The sequence below is a fragment of the Nicotiana tomentosiformis genome, chromosome 9, assembly GCF_000390325.3.
Source record: "Nicotiana tomentosiformis chromosome 9, ASM39032v3, whole genome shotgun sequence".
NCBI classification, from domain to species: domain Eukaryota; kingdom Viridiplantae; phylum Streptophyta; class Magnoliopsida; order Solanales; family Solanaceae; genus Nicotiana; species Nicotiana tomentosiformis.
Window position 1 is genome coordinate 10,334,765 of NC_090820.1, and position 17,694 is coordinate 10,352,458.

The 17,694-nt window shown below is 38.6% G+C and overlaps 2 protein-coding genes across 5 annotated transcripts; one reads left to right on the forward strand and one right to left on the reverse strand.

The window, feature by feature from the left end:
- Window positions 1-687: 687 nt before the first annotated feature.
- On the reverse strand, window positions 688-17,235 carry LOC104111266 (probable calcium-binding protein CML22). Of its 4 annotated transcripts, none has more exons than XM_070185711.1 (6): window positions 17,125-17,235; window positions 15,581-15,820; window positions 15,282-15,484; window positions 14,832-15,006; window positions 14,584-14,744; window positions 688-927 (listed from the first exon to the last, which is right to left on the reverse strand). In XM_070185711.1, exons 1-5 carry the CDS (start codon window positions 17,138-17,140, stop codon window positions 14,632-14,634), a joined length of 747 nt encoding a protein of 248 aa, XP_070041812.1. In that variant the 5' UTR covers window positions 17,141-17,235; the 3' UTR covers window positions 688-927; window positions 14,584-14,631. The 4 variants fall into 4 exon arrangements, with proteins under 4 accessions (XP_070041812.1, XP_033515896.1, XP_033515895.1 ...); XM_033660005.2 differs by lacking the exon at window positions 688-927 and adding an exon at window positions 16,965-17,047 and having other exon boundaries at window positions 14,317-14,744; window positions 17,125-17,199; XM_033660004.2 differs by lacking the exon at window positions 688-927 and having other exon boundaries at window positions 14,317-14,744; window positions 15,282-15,478.
- LOC104111267 (receptor like protein kinase S.2) lies at window positions 11,561-14,461 on the forward strand. Its single transcript, XM_009620933.4, has one exon. It carries the CDS (start codon window positions 11,769-11,771, stop codon window positions 14,277-14,279), a length of 2,511 nt encoding a protein of 836 aa, XP_009619228.1. The 5' UTR covers window positions 11,561-11,768; the 3' UTR covers window positions 14,280-14,461.
- Window positions 17,236-17,694: the final 459 nt, after the last annotated feature.

Consider the following 17,694-nt stretch of genomic DNA (forward strand, 5'->3'; position numbering starts at 1 on the left):
GCTATGCGCCCGGTTAATCTTTGCACGGCCTTCACGTTGTCCACAACCATGATATCTTCGATGGATTTGATCTTGTCAGGGTTGATCTCGATTCCTCAGTTGGATACCATGAACCAGAGGAATTTACCTGATCCAACTCCAAACTCACATTTCTCCAGGTTCAGTTTCATATTGTATTTCTTCAATATGCTGAAGGTTTCCTGCAAATGTTTTAAATGGTCCTCTGTTTGTAGGGCTTAACCAACATATCGTCAATGTAAACCTGCATTTATTTTCCTATTTGTTCCTCGAACATCCGGTTTACTAGGCGTTGGTAAGTGATACCAGCATTTTTTTAATCCGAATGGCTTCACATTATAGCAGTATGTGCCGTACTTAGTGATGAAGGAGGTTTTTTTCTGATCATCCATGTTCATCCGTATTTGGTTGTACCCATAGTAGGCATCGATAAAACTGAGGATCTCGTGGCCGGCCGTGGCATCGATCATGCGATCGATGTTGGGCAAAGGGCATCCTTGGGACATGCCTTATTCAAATACTTATAGTCTACACACATTCTTAATTTATTTCCTTTTTTAGGGACTACCTGTCACGATCCAAAATTCACTAGTCGTGATGGCACCTAACACAATCCACTAGGTAAGCCAACTAATAACTATTCAATTTCAATAATATTTAACAGGACAATTAATCAAAAGAAACTATCTCAATCTTATACACTTCCCAATGACTGGTAGTACAAATCATGAGCTTCTAAAAATAGAGTTTACAAAGCTGAAATGAAATAAATACATAGTCTGTTTGAATAGTACATAAACGGGATTTTATAGAACTAAGGCTACCACGAACAAGAGGCAGCTACAACCAGGACACATGTACATCTTCAATCCAGCTCCCATCGAACGCATCAATATCAGTAGCCAACATCTGCACATAAGGTGCAGAAGTGTAGTATGAGTATAACCGACCCCATGTACTCAATAAGCAACAAACCTAACCTTAGGTTGAAGGTAGTGACGAGATAACAAAAAGGGGTCGGGTCCAATACCAATATTCTATAACAGTTCATAACAACATAGTACAAGTAACAAACGAGTATCTCAAAAATAAAAGGGCTCAGTTCGTTCTCAGTTCCAGAAAAATAGGCATTTCTTTTCACGTATCTCAGTGAAAAATCTAAATCTTTTACCGAAAAAGCCAAAATACGAGTAAGTTTGAAAGGTGTGATTTTTCCCAAAAATCCTTCCAACAATAAATAAGGTGTTCCATATTTCCTTTCAGATAGCAAGTGTAAGATGCCTCTTTATGCCCATATGTAAAAATGTATGAGAAGTCATAAATGACGTGATACTATACAGCAATGAGGAAAATGCATCTTTATGCCTGTATGTCATGTGCGTATGCCAATGCCATATATCTCAGAGATAAATTGTGTACGCACACTCTTAGAGTACTCAATCTCACACCTTCTAGTCATCATGCTCAACCACTCGATATTGTATATGGCCCATACGGCCCAGGGAAGATCCATCCTGGAATATATACATCACTGGCCATTAGTCACTCAGTACCGAGGAAGGCCAATCCGGCCCCATGGAGAAAATCCATCTCCAGGTATATAAATGCTTCGGACAAGATCCATGTCCAGGGAAGATCCATCCCTCAATATAATCAACCGCGTTCACTGGGGGTGTGCAGACTCCGGAGGGGCTCCTACAGCCCAAGCACTATTATAAGCTAGATCCAAGCATAAATCAATATAGCATGTTGCGGCGTGCGGCCCAATCCCAGAGTTATCACTCATAATCAGGCTCTCGGCCTCACTCAGTCATCAATCTCTCCAGTCTCACTCACATGCTCACAATGTCATGAAACTACCTTGACAACAATGATATGATGTATCAATAAATAACAATTAAGACTGAGATATGATATGAATGCATGAATATGACTAAGTACGAAATATCAATAAAATTAGTGAGATAACAGTAAGAAACGACCACTATGGGTCCCCAATAGTATCGGCAGAAAGCATAACGTGATATATAGCATGTTTGACAGCTCAATTACTTTATCACATAGTGAAAACACGGATATTAACAAAATAGGACTACTATACAGTGCCATGAAAACAACAGAGTCCCAAATCACTTGGTGCACACCCACACGCCTGTCACCTAGCATGTGCGTCACCTCAATACCAATCACACAACACGTATTTCGGGTTTTCATACCCTTAGTGCTAAGTTTAGAAGAGTTACTTTCCTTGAACAAGCCAATTCCATCACCGAGCAAGCCAAGTGATGCTCCAAAATGATATCACGCGCGTTCCGACCTCCGAACGGCTCAAAACTAGCCAAAAGCAACTCAAATACATCAAATAAAGCCCAAGAAAACAATTCCAAATGATAAAGATCGAATCCTTAATCAAAACCCAAAATCGGCCAAAAATCACACCCACGCCTCGGAACCCAACAAATCTCACAAAATTCGATAACCCGTTTAATTACGAGTCCAACCATACTAGTTTCACTCAAATCCGACTCCATTTTGATGTTCAAAACTCAATAATTCATATTATGAAACTTTAGGCCAAAACCCCTAATTTCCTCTTTAAATTCACAATCCAATTACCAAAACGAAGGTAGATTCATGAAATATAACTAAAACCGAGTAGAGAACACTTACCCCAATTCATATGGTGACATTTACTTCAAAAATCGCCTCAATCCAAGCTTGGAAATGTTAGAATGAAGCCAAAATCGCGAACCATTGTATTTATCATTCTGCCCAGCACTTTCGCACCTGCGACACATTAGCTGCTTCTGCGGCGTCGCTTTTGCGACCAAAATCATGCTTATGCGAAGAAGCACTGGAGCCTGCCTTCGCACCTGCGGTAAAATACCCGCATCTGCGCACTCGCAGGTGCACGCCAAAATGCCGTTTCTACACTGCCAACCACTTCTGCGCTCAACTCACTGCATCTGCGCCTTCGCAGATGCGAAGCAATCTCCGCTTCTGCGGAACCCTGCTCCCAGCAATATTTCTGCTCCTGCGACCCCTTCGTAGCTTCTGCGACCCCTTCGTAGCTTCTGCGACCATCGCACCTGCACAAACCAGTTGCATGTGCGGTCACACCAGAACCAGCAATAGCAACATTAAAGAAAAATATCCAATATCAATTTGAAACACACTCGATCCCCTCGGGACCCCGTCCAAACATACCAACAAGTTTTATTACACAATACGGACCTATTCGAGGCCTCAAAACACACATAATAATATCAAAACGACGAATCACATCTCAAATCGAAATCTATGAACTTTGAATTTCAAACTTCCACAACCGATGCCGAAATCTATCAGATCACGTCCGATTGATCTCAAATTTTTCACACAATTCACATTCGACATTATGGACCTGCTCTAACTTCCGGAATCAAAATCCGACCTCTACATCAAAAAGTCTACTCCCGGTCAAACTTTCCAAAAATTTCAATATTCGCCATTTCGAGCCATATTCAACCACGGACCTCCAAATCACAATCCGGACGCGCTCCTAAGTCCAAAATCACCCAACGGAGCTAACAGAACCATCAAAATTCAAATCCTAGGTCAAATACTAAAAAGTCAAACTTGGTCAACTCTTTCAATTTAAAGCTCCCTAGTTGAGAATCATTCTTCCAAATCAGTCCTGAATAAATTGAAAACCAAAACCGGCGATTCACATGAATGAAAATACATCATATGAAGCTACTGGCGTCCGTAAACTATCGAGCGAAGTGCAAATGATTAAATGATTGGTTGGGTTGTTACACTACCACTATATTTGCTAACCAATCTAGGTATTTGACCTCCCGAATAGACCCTATTTTAAGGAGTTTAGATACCTCATCCTTGATGAAATCATGTTTGACCTCGGACTGGGGCCTCATCTTCTGCTTGACCGGATGGAACTTTGGGTCCAAGCTCAGTTTGTGAGTGGTTATCTCCGACGGGATCCCTGTCACATCAAGGTGGGACCAAGCGAAACAATCGTCATTAGCTATAAGAACTTGAATGAATTTTTTCCTGAGCTCGGGGCTTAACCCCATGCCCAGGTATATCTTTTGGTCGGGGGCTATGAACGATCTGGGGACCCCATAGTCATCGTCCTCGTCTACCCCTCGTTCCTCCGATTCTGTCGAGGCTGGTAACAATGATTGCTATTTGGCCCCATCTTTGACCATCCGATTCAGATCCGATGTTGAGATTGGGGATGCCGAGATTACTTCATCGACCGCGAACATTTCCTTAACAGTCAGTTGTTCCCCATAAACTGTTTTAATCTCACCTGGTGTTGGAAATTTTAACACTTGGTGTAGAGTCGAGGGTACTGCCCTCATGTTGTAGATCCATGGCCTCCCGAACAAAGCGTTGCGCCTCATGTCTCCTTCGATCACATAAAACTTAACTTCCTGGATGGTCCCGGTGGTGTTCACCGGTAATGATATCTCCCCACTAGTGGTTTCACATGCCATGTCAAATCCGTTTAGAACTCGGACTGCATGCACGATTTGATCTTGTAAGACCGAGCTGCTCCACGACCCTCGATCAGATGATATTGGCCGAGCTACCTGGATCAATTAACACACGCTAAACACAAAATTTATTTACGAGTACAAATATTACTAGTGCATCATTGTGGGGCTTCACGATCCCTTCCATGTCCTCCTCGTTAAAAGACAAGGTTTCTTCCGGTATGTAATCTCGAGTTTGTTTTTCCCCCGTGATGGACACTTTGGTGCGCTTCAACATCGGCCTCTGAGGGACATCGACCCCACCAATGATCATGTTAATGACGTGTTGAGGTTCTTCTTGTTCGGTTTGTTTGTTAGAATCCCTATTCCTGAAATGATTTTTGGCTCGGTCGCTCAGGAATTCTCGAAGATGCCCGTTGTTAAATAGTCGGGCTACTTCCTCTCTCAACTGTCGGCAACCCTCCGTTTTGTAGCCGTGAGTGTCGTGATATTTACACATCTGGTTAGGATCCCTTTGGGTTGGATCGGATTGTAGAGGTCGAGGCCATTTGGTATCTTTGATTCGTCCGATAGATGACACAATGGTGGCAACATCGACGTTAAAGTTGTATTCCGATAACCTCGGTGCTTCTTTAGGCCCGATGGGCCTGTCGAAGCTATTTTTTCCTCATAAGTCCCCAGCTGCTCTGACCTCCATCACTTCTCATTTCATTTTTCATAGCGTTCCGCCCGGGCCCACTACTTCTTCTATCTCCATTATATGGCTGATACCGATCCCTGTTTGATCTCGGTTCACAGTCGATGTCTCTTTTGACTCTGTCAATGGTTCTGATGGGATATACGGATCTGAAGGGGCCCCGAGTTGATCATCTTCGACTCTAATTTTTGATTGATACCGGTTATGCATGTCGGCCCAAGTAACGGCCGGATATTCTGTCATGTTTTGTTTTAACTGATGTGATGCCACCGAGCTTCGAACATTGAGCCCTTAGGTGAAAGTCTGAATGGCCCAATCATCAGCGACAGGTGGAAGGTCCATTCGTTCCATTTGAAACCCGTACACGAACTCTCTGAGCATCTCGTTATCTTTCTATTTTACTTTGAAAAGGTCTAATTTCCTGGTCTCGACCTTGATGTCCACGACGTGTGCTTTTATGAAAACATCTGCAAGCATAGCAAACGATTCAATAGAATTAGGAGGTAAGTTGTGGTACCATATCATAGCTCTCTTTGACAGGGTCTCCCCGAACTTCTTTAACAGGACAGACTCGATCTCATCATTATCCAAGTCGTTCCCTTTGATGGCACATGTGTAAGAGGTTATGTGCTCATTTGGGTCGGTCGTTCCGTTATACTTAGCAATCTTGGGCATGCGGAATTTCTTGGGGATCGACTTTGGAGCCGCGCTTGGAGGAAAAGGTTTTTGCACGAACTTCTTGAAATCCAGACCTTTCAATATTGGCGGAGCTCCTGGGATTTGGTCTACTCTGGAATTGTAGGTTTTCACTTTTTTGTCATTAGCTTTGATTTTTTTCTCCCCTAATTCTACTTGCTTTGTCAGTTCTTCGAGCATCTTTATGATCTCGGGGTTAGCCCCCGGTTCATTTTCATTTGATCTTTTTGCGACCGGTTCATCCCTACGGGTGACTTCCCGGGGTGGATCAAGTTCAACTCTGCTCGGTGCATGGCTTTGGTTCTGTAACTGAGCTATCGCCGCCTGTTGAGCCTGCAACATTTCGAAGATCACCCGTAAACTAATCTCGTCTCCTCCAATATTTGGGGTATTTTGAGCCGCCGATTAGGCTCCACCACGGACGGTATTCTAGGGATCGGTAGGCAGGTTTGTGTTGATAGCCACATGTGAATTAGCATCAATTGGGTATGCTACCAGAATTCTAATGGGATCAACGGGCGGTACTTCGTCACCGGGCACTACGTTGTTATTTTCACTGTGATGACCGGACTCTTTGCCAACATGTAGGGGTGCTAATTGAGAGTTCGACATTTCAAGTTTTAACCTGAAATTAGAGACACTTCAAAGAACAAGTGTAAAGTAGAGTGTGTTATGGAGATTTCTATCAAATAACCACTATTATCCTTAGCCCCACAGTGGGCGCCAAACTGTTTACCCTCTAAATCGGATAACAATTGAATTTGTAGGTGGTTTTAAGGATAGGTGAACTAACTTGACACAAAATAATAAATTAGATTGTAATTGAAATAAATAATGGTAAAGTAAATGCAAACCACATGAATTGAACAGTCTTAGCCTTGGAAGGTTAATAACCCTCGAACCAGATACGCTTCGATCGATATCAGGACATAAAAGAACAAGAGCTTAAAGAGAAATAATAATGATTTATTGCTTTGGAATGCGTGTTACAATGTATCCAATGAATTATTAGACTCCCCTTTATATAGTAGATGAGTCTTACTTTAGGTATAATTCTATAAAAGGTAAAAATCCCTTGATTTGTTGATTGCCGGTTCCTTACCGATATGCGCCGAGATTTTCGCTGCAACATCTGTCCGGTTACGAATATTTTTTTCTTCCGTTGATTATTCTAACAATATTTTTCTGGGCCCGTTCGGGACTAGGGTCAACTCCGGGGTCTCGGACTCAATATTCTCGGCGGGTTCTAGTCCGGTGTGACTCAAGGCCGATCTTCAGTCTTGCATTGTCATGTTCCGAGCCTGCCCTTTCATGTCGTACGCGAACCCGATTTCGACCGTATATATATATATATATACCAATTCTAGCTTTTTGATTTTGAGTTTAATGCTAGCTCTTTAGTTGTGGGACTATGCTTTTATTGAACTGAAGGTCTATTGGAAATATCTGTTATACCTTTATACGGTAGAAGTAAAATTTGCTTACGTACTATCCTCCTCATATATTGTGGGATCACACTAGATTTTTTATTATTGTTGTTATTGCTAACTCTTTATTCCCTCCATTTTAAATTATCTGTCGACAGAACTAGAAGAATATCTTAGTAGTCCAGAAGAAGTTGATCTAGGAGTAATCAATAGAGATAGTTGGTTTAATTATAAAAGTTTTCTTATTGGAGAAATTCAAAGAGTTTACAATAAAAATATTAGACAAAATAGAAATAATAGGAGAAAAACCTTTAAAACATTGGGAAAGTAATAAGATTATGTGTAAATTACACATATACAAATACAAAAACAACTAAAATAAAATGATATGAGTTTCTGTAAGAGTGTAATATATACAACTCAAAGTTATGACAAAGACAATCATAAAACAAAAGAAATCTCGAGAAAAAGAATATATTAGAGCACTTAGAAGTATAGAACACTTAGCAAATACATGTCCAAAAAGAATTAATAATAAGACAAGAAACTCACAATTAATAGAAGATTTTCAAGAAACCTTAATAAATGTAGACGAATATATGTCAGACAATGAAAGTATATACTCTATAGTAAGTGTAGATATAGAAGAACGAAATCAACTAGACTCTTCAGAAGTAGCCTAAACATGATTTATAGTCAAATCTCCACAACACATAGAGAGCACATAGCTATCAACAAGTCATTCAACTTTATAATTTCCACGGGACGGACCAAGTCACAATTCCCTCGGTGCACGCCCACACGTTCGTCACCTAGCATGCGCATCACCTCCAAAATAATCATATGATACCAAATTTCGGGGTTTCATACCCTCAAGACCAGATTTAAAACTCTTACTTACCTCAAGCCGTGAAATTCTTATTCTGTAATGTCCTTTCCTCGTGAATTGGTCTCCAAACGCCTCGAATCTAGCCATAAATATTCGTTTCAGTCAATAAAATTTATTGGAATTAATTCCATAAGAAAATAATAATTTTCCATAAAAAACCAAAAATTAACTCAAAAATCGCTTCTCAGAACTCGACAAAAGTTATAAAATCCGGAAGCTCATTCAACCACGAGTCTAACTATATCAATTTTATCAAAATCCGACTCCAACTCGACCCTCAAATCTTCAATTTAAACCAAGAGGGTTTTCAAATATTTTCAACTCAATTCACCAATTAAATGATAAAAACAACTATGGATTCGGGTAATTTAACCAATAATGAGTTAAGAACACTTACCCCATTGTTTCCTCTGAAAATCACCCAAAACTCGCCTCAATCCGAGTTCCAAATCGTTAAAAATAGAAAATGGGACGAAGTCCCATTTCTGAACTTAAACTTTATGTCCAGACCTCTCTTCTTCGCGAACGCGACAGGTCCCTTGTGTTCGCGAAGCACAAAAACACTGCTCGCGAACGCGATGCTTTACGGAGCCCTTCTTCGCGGACACGAAGGCAAAAATCCATGCCCATTATTTTTCCCTTCACGAACGCGATACCCCAAACGCGAACACGATGCACAACCCAGTTCTTCTTCGCGAACGCGAGACCCTCTTGCGAATGCGAAGAGTAAATCATGCCTGCCTGAAATTCCTCTTCGCGAACGCGAGGGCCCACTCGCGAACGCGATAGAGAAAATCCGAAAAATGCAGCAATAGATATCAGTAATCTCACCAAGGCCACAAATGATCCGTTAACCATCCAAAACTCACCCGAGCCCCTCGGGACCTCAACCAAATATATCAACAAGTCCTTAAACATCATACGAACTTAGTCGAATCCTCAAATCACCTCAAACAACGCTAAAATCTTGAATTACACCCCAATTCAAACCTAATGAACTTTGAAATTTCTAATTTCTACAAATGACTCCGGAACCTATCAAATCACGTCTGATTGACCTCAAATTTTGCACACAAGTCATAAATGACATAACGGAGGTACTCCAATTTTCATAATCGGATTTCGACCCCGATATCAAAAAGTCAACCCCCGGTCAAACTTTTCAAAAATTAAACTTTCGGCATTTCAAGCCTAATTCTACTACGGGCCTCCAAATAATATTCCGGACACGCTCCTAAGCCCAAAATTATCATACGGAGCTATTGGAATCATAAAAATTCAAATCTGAGGTCGTTTAAACATCGGTCCATATCCGTCATTTTTCTAAATTAAAATTTTTAATTATGAGACTATGTGTCTCATTTCACCCCGAATTCCTTTCGGACCCGAACCGACTAACCCGATAAGTCATAAATCAATTGTAAGGCATAAATTGAGCAGTAAACGGAAAAATGGGATTATAATACTCAAAACGACCAGCCGAGTCGTTACAAGTTTTATTGAGTTGAAGGTCTATTGAAAATATCTTCTATATCTTTATACGGTAGAAGTAAAATTTGCTTACATACTATCATCCACATATATTGTGGGATCACACTAGATTTTTTGTTATTGTTGTTATTGCTAACTCTTTATTCCCTCCATTTTAAATTATCTGTCGTGTTTTTATTTTACGCTGCCCTTAAGAAAATAATAATTAGGAGATCTTTTTGACTATTTTACCTTATTTATGTCTTAATAGTATTTGAACAATCATAATATTACCCCTTATGTGAGGTGTTTGTAGTCTTTAAGAATTATTACTATTAAGGGTAAAAAAAAAAAGTAGTTAAGTTTGTGTTAACTTTTAAAATGACATATAATTTAAGATAACTATTTTTAGAAATCTTGACATATAATTATTTAATAATGAAGAAGTCATGGGGTCAATTTTTCATACCACGTGTTTCACAGAAAACGTGTATCCTTTTTCCTTTTTTGTTTGTTTGTTTTTGTTTTTGTTTTTCCAAAGCATTCTCCTATAAGACTGATGACTCAAGAATTTTTCCCAAAAGAAAACACACGTAGATGTTTTTGTTTTTGGAAAAGAAGTTTCTATAAATGTAATGACTTGTATTACTAATTTAATTTTAACCCTTGGAGCAATTCAATTATTTCAATACTGAAATATACATCAATATAGACATTTCAACCATGGTAGACCACTGGTTGACTTACACTATTTCGGTGTTGAACTACCATAGCGTTATAAATATTGGTATCCCGGGGAAAGAGTAGATCTAATACTGGAATGCTTAGTCCATCAGAAAGAAAAAAAATGTGAAATACAATGAAAAAAAGGATATATAGTGATAATTTGATGTTTTGTCACTGCAATAAATAACAGAGAAAAACAAATGTAATTCTTCTTTTTTACAAAAAACTTTACAAAAGATTGAATTTTTTTTAGAGAATCACTTTTGGGGTAAAGTACTACCAAAGAAGACTCAATTTTCAGGCATGAACTCGACACCTATAGTTAAAAAATAAAAGAGTACTTATTATTCCACCACAACTTTTGAAAATCAAATTAGATCAACCAAAACTTTATCTTGATAAAGTCACTTTTATGTGGAAAATTTATAGCAATTTTTTACGTTTATTTTTTTCGTTCTTACTTTTCCCATCATCTTACCAACCATATCTTCTACTACTTATTTTACAGAAAATGAAATCAAAACCAATTCTTTAAAACTAATTCTTCACTGTTTACTTAGATTATTGTATAGAAGTTAAAACTGTATATTATCCGTGCTTTGAAGTTGAACTTGTGACTTCATACCGTAATTGTATACCTCCAATGCATAAAAGTTAAATTTATTACTCCGTCAATCACAATTTATGTGGACGCACTTTCAATTTTTGTGTGTCCTAAAAAAGAATATTACATTTCTATATTTACAAATAATAAATTTTTACTTTTTATTTAATAAATAATTTATAGCCACTCAAATATCTAAAGTTTATATTAAATCACAAAATATTTATTTCTTTCTTAAATAGTGTCACATAAATTAAAAAAGTACTTTTCACACTTATTATAAACAATCACCTCATAAAAGTCAAATTATATATTGTTGAGTGCATAAAAATTAAACTCTATACTTTTTTTACAAAGTGGATTATACACAGATAAGGCCAAAGACTTCTCAAAAGTGTGAACGCTGTTTTAATAAGAACAATTCTCCAACCAAGTGTGAACATCTGCTGACGAAATTATATGTGTAATTTCTTTCCAGAAACCAAATCTGTCTTTATTTATTATACTCCATTATTAATAATAAAAAGGGCAAAAATGGTTGTGTTTTTGTTGTTGGCCAGTTCATGTTATAGGTGTGCTTACATTTCAAACCATGCAACCTAATTTTGTTTGAATAAAACCACTCCATTCACAAAAAATACAAACAAAAACTATTATAAACACCTCTCTTTTTTTGCATTCAATTTCAACAACTACTACTCTTCCATCTTCCCAACTAAATGCTATTCTTATCCTAACTATGGAACTCAAACGCCTTTGCTTTGTTTTGCCTACAGAAATTGATGAAATTGACAAAATTGATCAAAAACAACAAGTTGTACACAAACCAAAGAAAAAAAATGAGTCTTGTTCTAAAAGAAGTTGTGGGGCTCAAATTCTTGATTTTTTTCAAGAATCGTTGTCGAAATTAGTTGATTCCAAATGGACAACTTGTTGTCATCAAGAATTTGGAAAAAACCAATTTTCTGGTGTTTTTCATGATACAGAAGGTATGCAATTAGGTGAAAAAGGTGGTGGTGATCATAATCATAATCATAATCCAAGGATTTTCAGCTATTCTGAGCTGTTTATAGGATCCAATGGATTTAGTGAAGATGAAGTTTTAGGAAGTGGTGGATTTGGGAAGGTTTTTAGAGCTGTTTTACCAAGTGATGGAACAGTTGTTGCTGTGAAATGTTTAGCTGAAAAGGGAGAGAAATTTGAGAAAACATTTGCTGCTGAATTAGTAGCCGTTGCTCATCTTCGCCATCGGAATCTTGTAAGGCTAAGAGGATGGTGTGTATATGATGATCAACTGTTTCTTGTGTATGATTATATGCCTAATAGAAGCCTTGATCGAATTTTGTTCCGAAAACAGGACAATACAGGGTCCCCTGTTCTTGATTGGGAGCGTCGAAAAAAGATAGTAAATGGTTTAGCAGCTGCATTGTTTTATCTGCATGAACAATTGGAGACTCAAATCATTCATAGAGATGTTAAGACAAGTAATGTGATGCTTGATTCCCATTTCAACGCGCGTCTTGGCGATTTTGGCTTAGCTAGGTGGCTTGAACATGAACTCGAGTATCAAACGAGGACGCCTTCTATGAAAAACCAGCAGTTTAGATTGGCTGAGACAACAAGAATTGGTGGAACAATAGGGTACTTACCTCCTGAAAGCTTTCAGAAAAAAGGTTTTGCAACTTCAAAATCTGATGTCTTTAGCTTTGGGATTGTTGTTCTTGAGATTGTCTCGGGTAGGCGCGCTCTTGATCTGGCGTCCCCGGATGATCAAATCATTCTTCTTGATTATATCAGGAGACTATCTGATGAAAAAATGGCTTTACAAGCTGGAGATAGTAGACTTATTGATGGTTCTTATAAGCTTTCTGATATGGAGAGGCTAATACATATTGGTCTTCTTTGTACACTACAAGAACCTCAATCAAGGCCTAATATGAAGTGGATTGTTGAAGCAATTTCTGGTCATATTTATGGTAAATTGCCTGATCTTCCTTGTTTTAAGTCACACCCTCTTTATATCTCATTGTCATCTCCAAGTAATAGTACAACTAGCAACACAATCACCACAAGGTCTAGTGTCACAACCAGTAGCAGCGCGACGCCCGGTTTCAACTCCACTGTCTTCATTACAGCCACAGGAGAAACTATGTATCTTAGTGCTGAGAGTGGAAGCAGTCAGAATGAGTCTGGAAATAGTAGCAGCAGACGCCAATCGAGTAATTTCTTGATGGTTGAAACTCCGAGGGAGATCGCATTTAAGGAAATTGTGGCTGCGACGAATAACTTTTCAGATTCAAGAAGAGTTGCTGAGATTGATTTTGGAACTGCTTACCATGGTTTCCTTGACAACAACCAACATGTCCTAGTGAAAAGACTAGGAATGAAGACGTGTCCTGCTTTAAGAGTGAGGTTCTCGAATGAGCTTCAGAATTTGGGACGACTACGCCACAGAAACCTTGTCCAACTCCGTGGATGGTGCACTGAGCAAGGTGAAATGCTTGTTGTTTATGATTACTCCCAAAGTAGTCTTCTGAGTCACCTCCTTTTCCATCAGAATCCTAGGAACAATGCCTCCATCATAAAATGGCGTCATCGGTATAACATTGTTAAATCACTTGCCTCAGCGATTCGATATCTGCATGAGGAATGGGATGAACAGGTCATACACAGATGCATCACATCATCTGCCATCATTCTTGATCCAGATATGAACCCCAGGCTTGGCTGCTTTGCTCTTGCTGAGTTCTTGACTCGGAATGAGAATGGCCATCATGTTGTTGTTGATAAAAATACCTCGATTAGAGGAATTTTCGGTTACATGTCACCAGAGCATATGGATTCTGGTGAAGCAACAACAATGGCTGATGTTTATAGCTTTGGTGTAGTGCTTCTTGAGGTGGTTAGTGGTCAGATGGCAGTAGATTTCCGCCGTCCTGAGGCTTTATTGGTGAATAGAGTACACGAATTCGAGGTCCAGAAAAGGCCTTATGAACAACTGGTAGATAGGAGGTTGAATGGAAACTTTAACTCAAGGGAACTGGTGAGGCTAGTCAAACTAGGAATGGCTTGTACAAGATCCGACCCCGAATCAAGACCGAGCATGAGGCAGATAGTGAACATTCTCGACGGACATGATAAATGTTTACTGGAAAATGGACGAAAGAAGGAGAGACCGGAAGAATGGAGAACAAGAAATGCTTCTGCTCTTTCCCTTGTCAGGAGAATTCAAGCTCTTGGTATACAATGATCACTCCCCTAAGATGTAAAATAGTAACATGTAGATAGATATGAACATTATCCCTTTGTTCTGCTATTTATTCATGAAAGTCTATTACATGTATCAAGTTTTGAGTTGTGTGATTATGTTGCTTCAACAGAACATTCTGTAATTTAATGTCGGCGACTTTGAATGCATTGTGAATTTGATCATGAGTTTTTTTTTTTTTTTTTTTGTTTTTGATACAATAGCAGAATATAACTTTAACATGAAAGCTTATTTGTAACATATTTTCAGAAATGCAACAATGTATATGTACAGATACTAGTCTGACCTCGCTTCACATTCTTTCGTTGCTTGTCTTTGGCCTTGAGCACTCGGTCTACCTTTCAGTCGCGTGATTCTCATCATCTGTGTTTACACCAATCCAATCAAGAAATGCGAAAAGAAATTGCCGGAAGCTGACCTTGCCACTCCTGTCCCAGTCCATTTCTTCTGCAATTATTAACCACATTATCATGTCAGAATTTATCACAGCGAGTTAAGTTGATTTTACACACTTTAGGAGGTGAATGACAGTACTGAATCGAATCCGAGTGACATGAGAAGGGGATTTCTCGGAAGGACAATCGTCGTTTAATGCCTTGACTACTTCTTTCTTGTGCAGCTTCCCATCACCATTTTTATCAAGAAACAAGAATGCCTCAACTATTGTATTGAATGTTGCTTCTAGCTCTGGTGAGCCAATCTTCGGCGTCTGAAATAAATATGATCCTAATGAATATAACTTCACATGATAAGTAAACAGCAGCAGAGCCAGGATTTAGGGGTGTCAAAATTTAAAGAAGTAAATACACGAATAAGTGGGGGTTCAATACAGAGTATATATATACATAAAAATAACTTCTACTTAGCTTTTCGGCGAAGGGGTGTCAATTGACACCCCTTGGAGCTATGTGGCTCCGCCACTGTAAATAAATATCTTTTAAAATACTGAAAAAAAGAATAGAGAGGAGCCCTTTTTTCACGTACATTGCGAGAGGAGGATGATGAATCCGTCAAGAGATAGATAAGACATAGAAGAACAATGAACTCATTGAATTGAATCCCTTCGTTTTCATCCACATCACACGAGTGGAAAAGATCATTAATTTCTTCCTCTTTAACATGAAATTGCAGTTTCTTTACGCATTTCTTTAGTTCTTCCCGGTCAATAGTCCCATTCGAATCTTCATCTTAGGAAATAGAACAAGAGGAAATCCATTGGCAATTATCTTGCATAGTAAACTGTAGGAAAAACTCAAAACTCAGCATATAAAGAAGATACTCACCGAACTGTTCAAAGACGGCTTTTATCTCCTTCAACCCCTCTCTAAACTGAGGAAATTTCAAGATTATGCTATTGATTGACCTGAAGTTGGTTTGCCCTGATGAACTTCTCTTAAGTTCTATCATTTTTGTTTCAAGCTTAGCATCCAATCTTCTGTACTTCTTTGGCGCATTCCGAAAACACAGTATGTTTCCGACCTTGTTGGATAATAACTTGAGTACTGGACATGACTGAGCTGAGCCTTAAAACCAAAGAAAGACTTCAAGTTAACGGCGGACATGATCAAGAACAATCAGCATTTCAGTTGGTTCTATATCTTAGACATTGATATATAGCTGTAACTACAGAACATGATGGACAACTCGTCACAACCAGTGATTGTATTTGTGTTTATGTGAATTTTACCTGCTTCAACATGAACTAGCTTGTTTGCAGGCTATTACACATGGGGAGGTTTACCTAGTGCGCACAAAGTGCTCACTACAGAGTGCTCAACCGAAGGGCAGAGATTGTAGCGGCTGCGGGTTTCCCCTCTTACCAAAAGAAAAACACGAACTAGCTTACAGGTAGCACTAGTATACTGTAGTTTTCTGCTTCAAAATATATCACAATTACCATGCTATAATAAGCATGACTCAAGATACTAGCCAACGCTATGTTAGCAGTGGCGGAGCCACATGCACCCAAGGGGCGTCTTCGTCGGAAAATTACATTGTTTAGCTAAGTAATTTTAAAAAAAATATGTATACGAGTCTAGGACTATCTTAAATTCTGCCTATCATTCATCCCGAAACTTCTCATAATTTACAACAACTAAACCTCAGTCCCAAACAAGTTGGGGTCGGCTATATGTATTCTCACTTCTCTATTTAAGCTCAACTCATGTAATCACGGGACTTCTCATGATTAGCCTCGATAAAATTTGATGCATTGATCGTAGGGCTGATTGACTACTGCATACTCCTAGAAACAAGATGATAGTTTTCTACATCTTTTACCTTTCTCAACTATATCACAACTTCAACCACATAGACGTTATCTGAATCCAAGTCCAAATACAGAAGATTCTACAGACAGGTAGATTCTCATATTATAATAACTGCAAAAGACTTAAAGCATTAACATTAAAACATACAATTCTGAATCATATTTTCCATTCTATCCAAATTTCAAGTTTCAAAATAGGCCACATTAGCAAAATTACATGCTGCAAAGTTCTTTTCACCACCTCTAAATACACAATTCAAGAAACTAGCATTGCAAATAAATGTATCCAAAAGGCAATTACAACAGGGAAAAAATGGCAGCTGGGTGCACTAAGCTCCCGCTATGTGCGGGGTCCGAGAAAGGGCCGAACCACAATGTTCTATTGTGCGCAGTCTTACCCTGCATTTCTGTAAGACGTTGTTTCCACGGTTCGAACCCGTGACCTCCCGGTTACACCTTTACCAGTTACACCAAGGCTCCCCTTCCATTACAAGGGAAAAAAAAAGGTGAAAAAGGAAAAGGCAATATATGAATTCTGACAAGAACCAAGAAACATACCTACTGAATCTTTCATGGCTTTGATGATGAAAAAGAGCTCAACACACCAAAAAGGGTCTGCTACTGATTCCTTTAACAAGGAGTAAACTACACAGATATATATATATATATATATATATATATATATATATATATATATCGGTAGAGTGTCAAAAGGGGAATGCAACAGAAGAGAAAAAGGGGTGAAGTGGAGAGGGAGCAATGAGGAAAAGAGTACTAGAAAAGTAAAGTAGAAATCCCATTATGCCTTTTTCCAATAGAATGTAATAGAATGGAACTTTCTTTCCTTCTTTCTTTCTCTTCCACTAGCAGAAAATACCATCATTTCTTTGACTATAAGCTTCCATTGATCTATTCCCTTCCTATACATTTTCCAGTATAAAACATACAGCTATAATTCTGTTTGAATTTAGACTAAACGGCCACTGCCCGAAAGCATTATGTCTAGGGAACAGGTTCTATACATCGATGTATTGTCTCTCTCGACCAGATAATTATAAGAAAATACAAAAATACGGTTCCAAAAAAAGAGAAGGCTACAACTAACATAACAGCCAGCCGAAAAACATT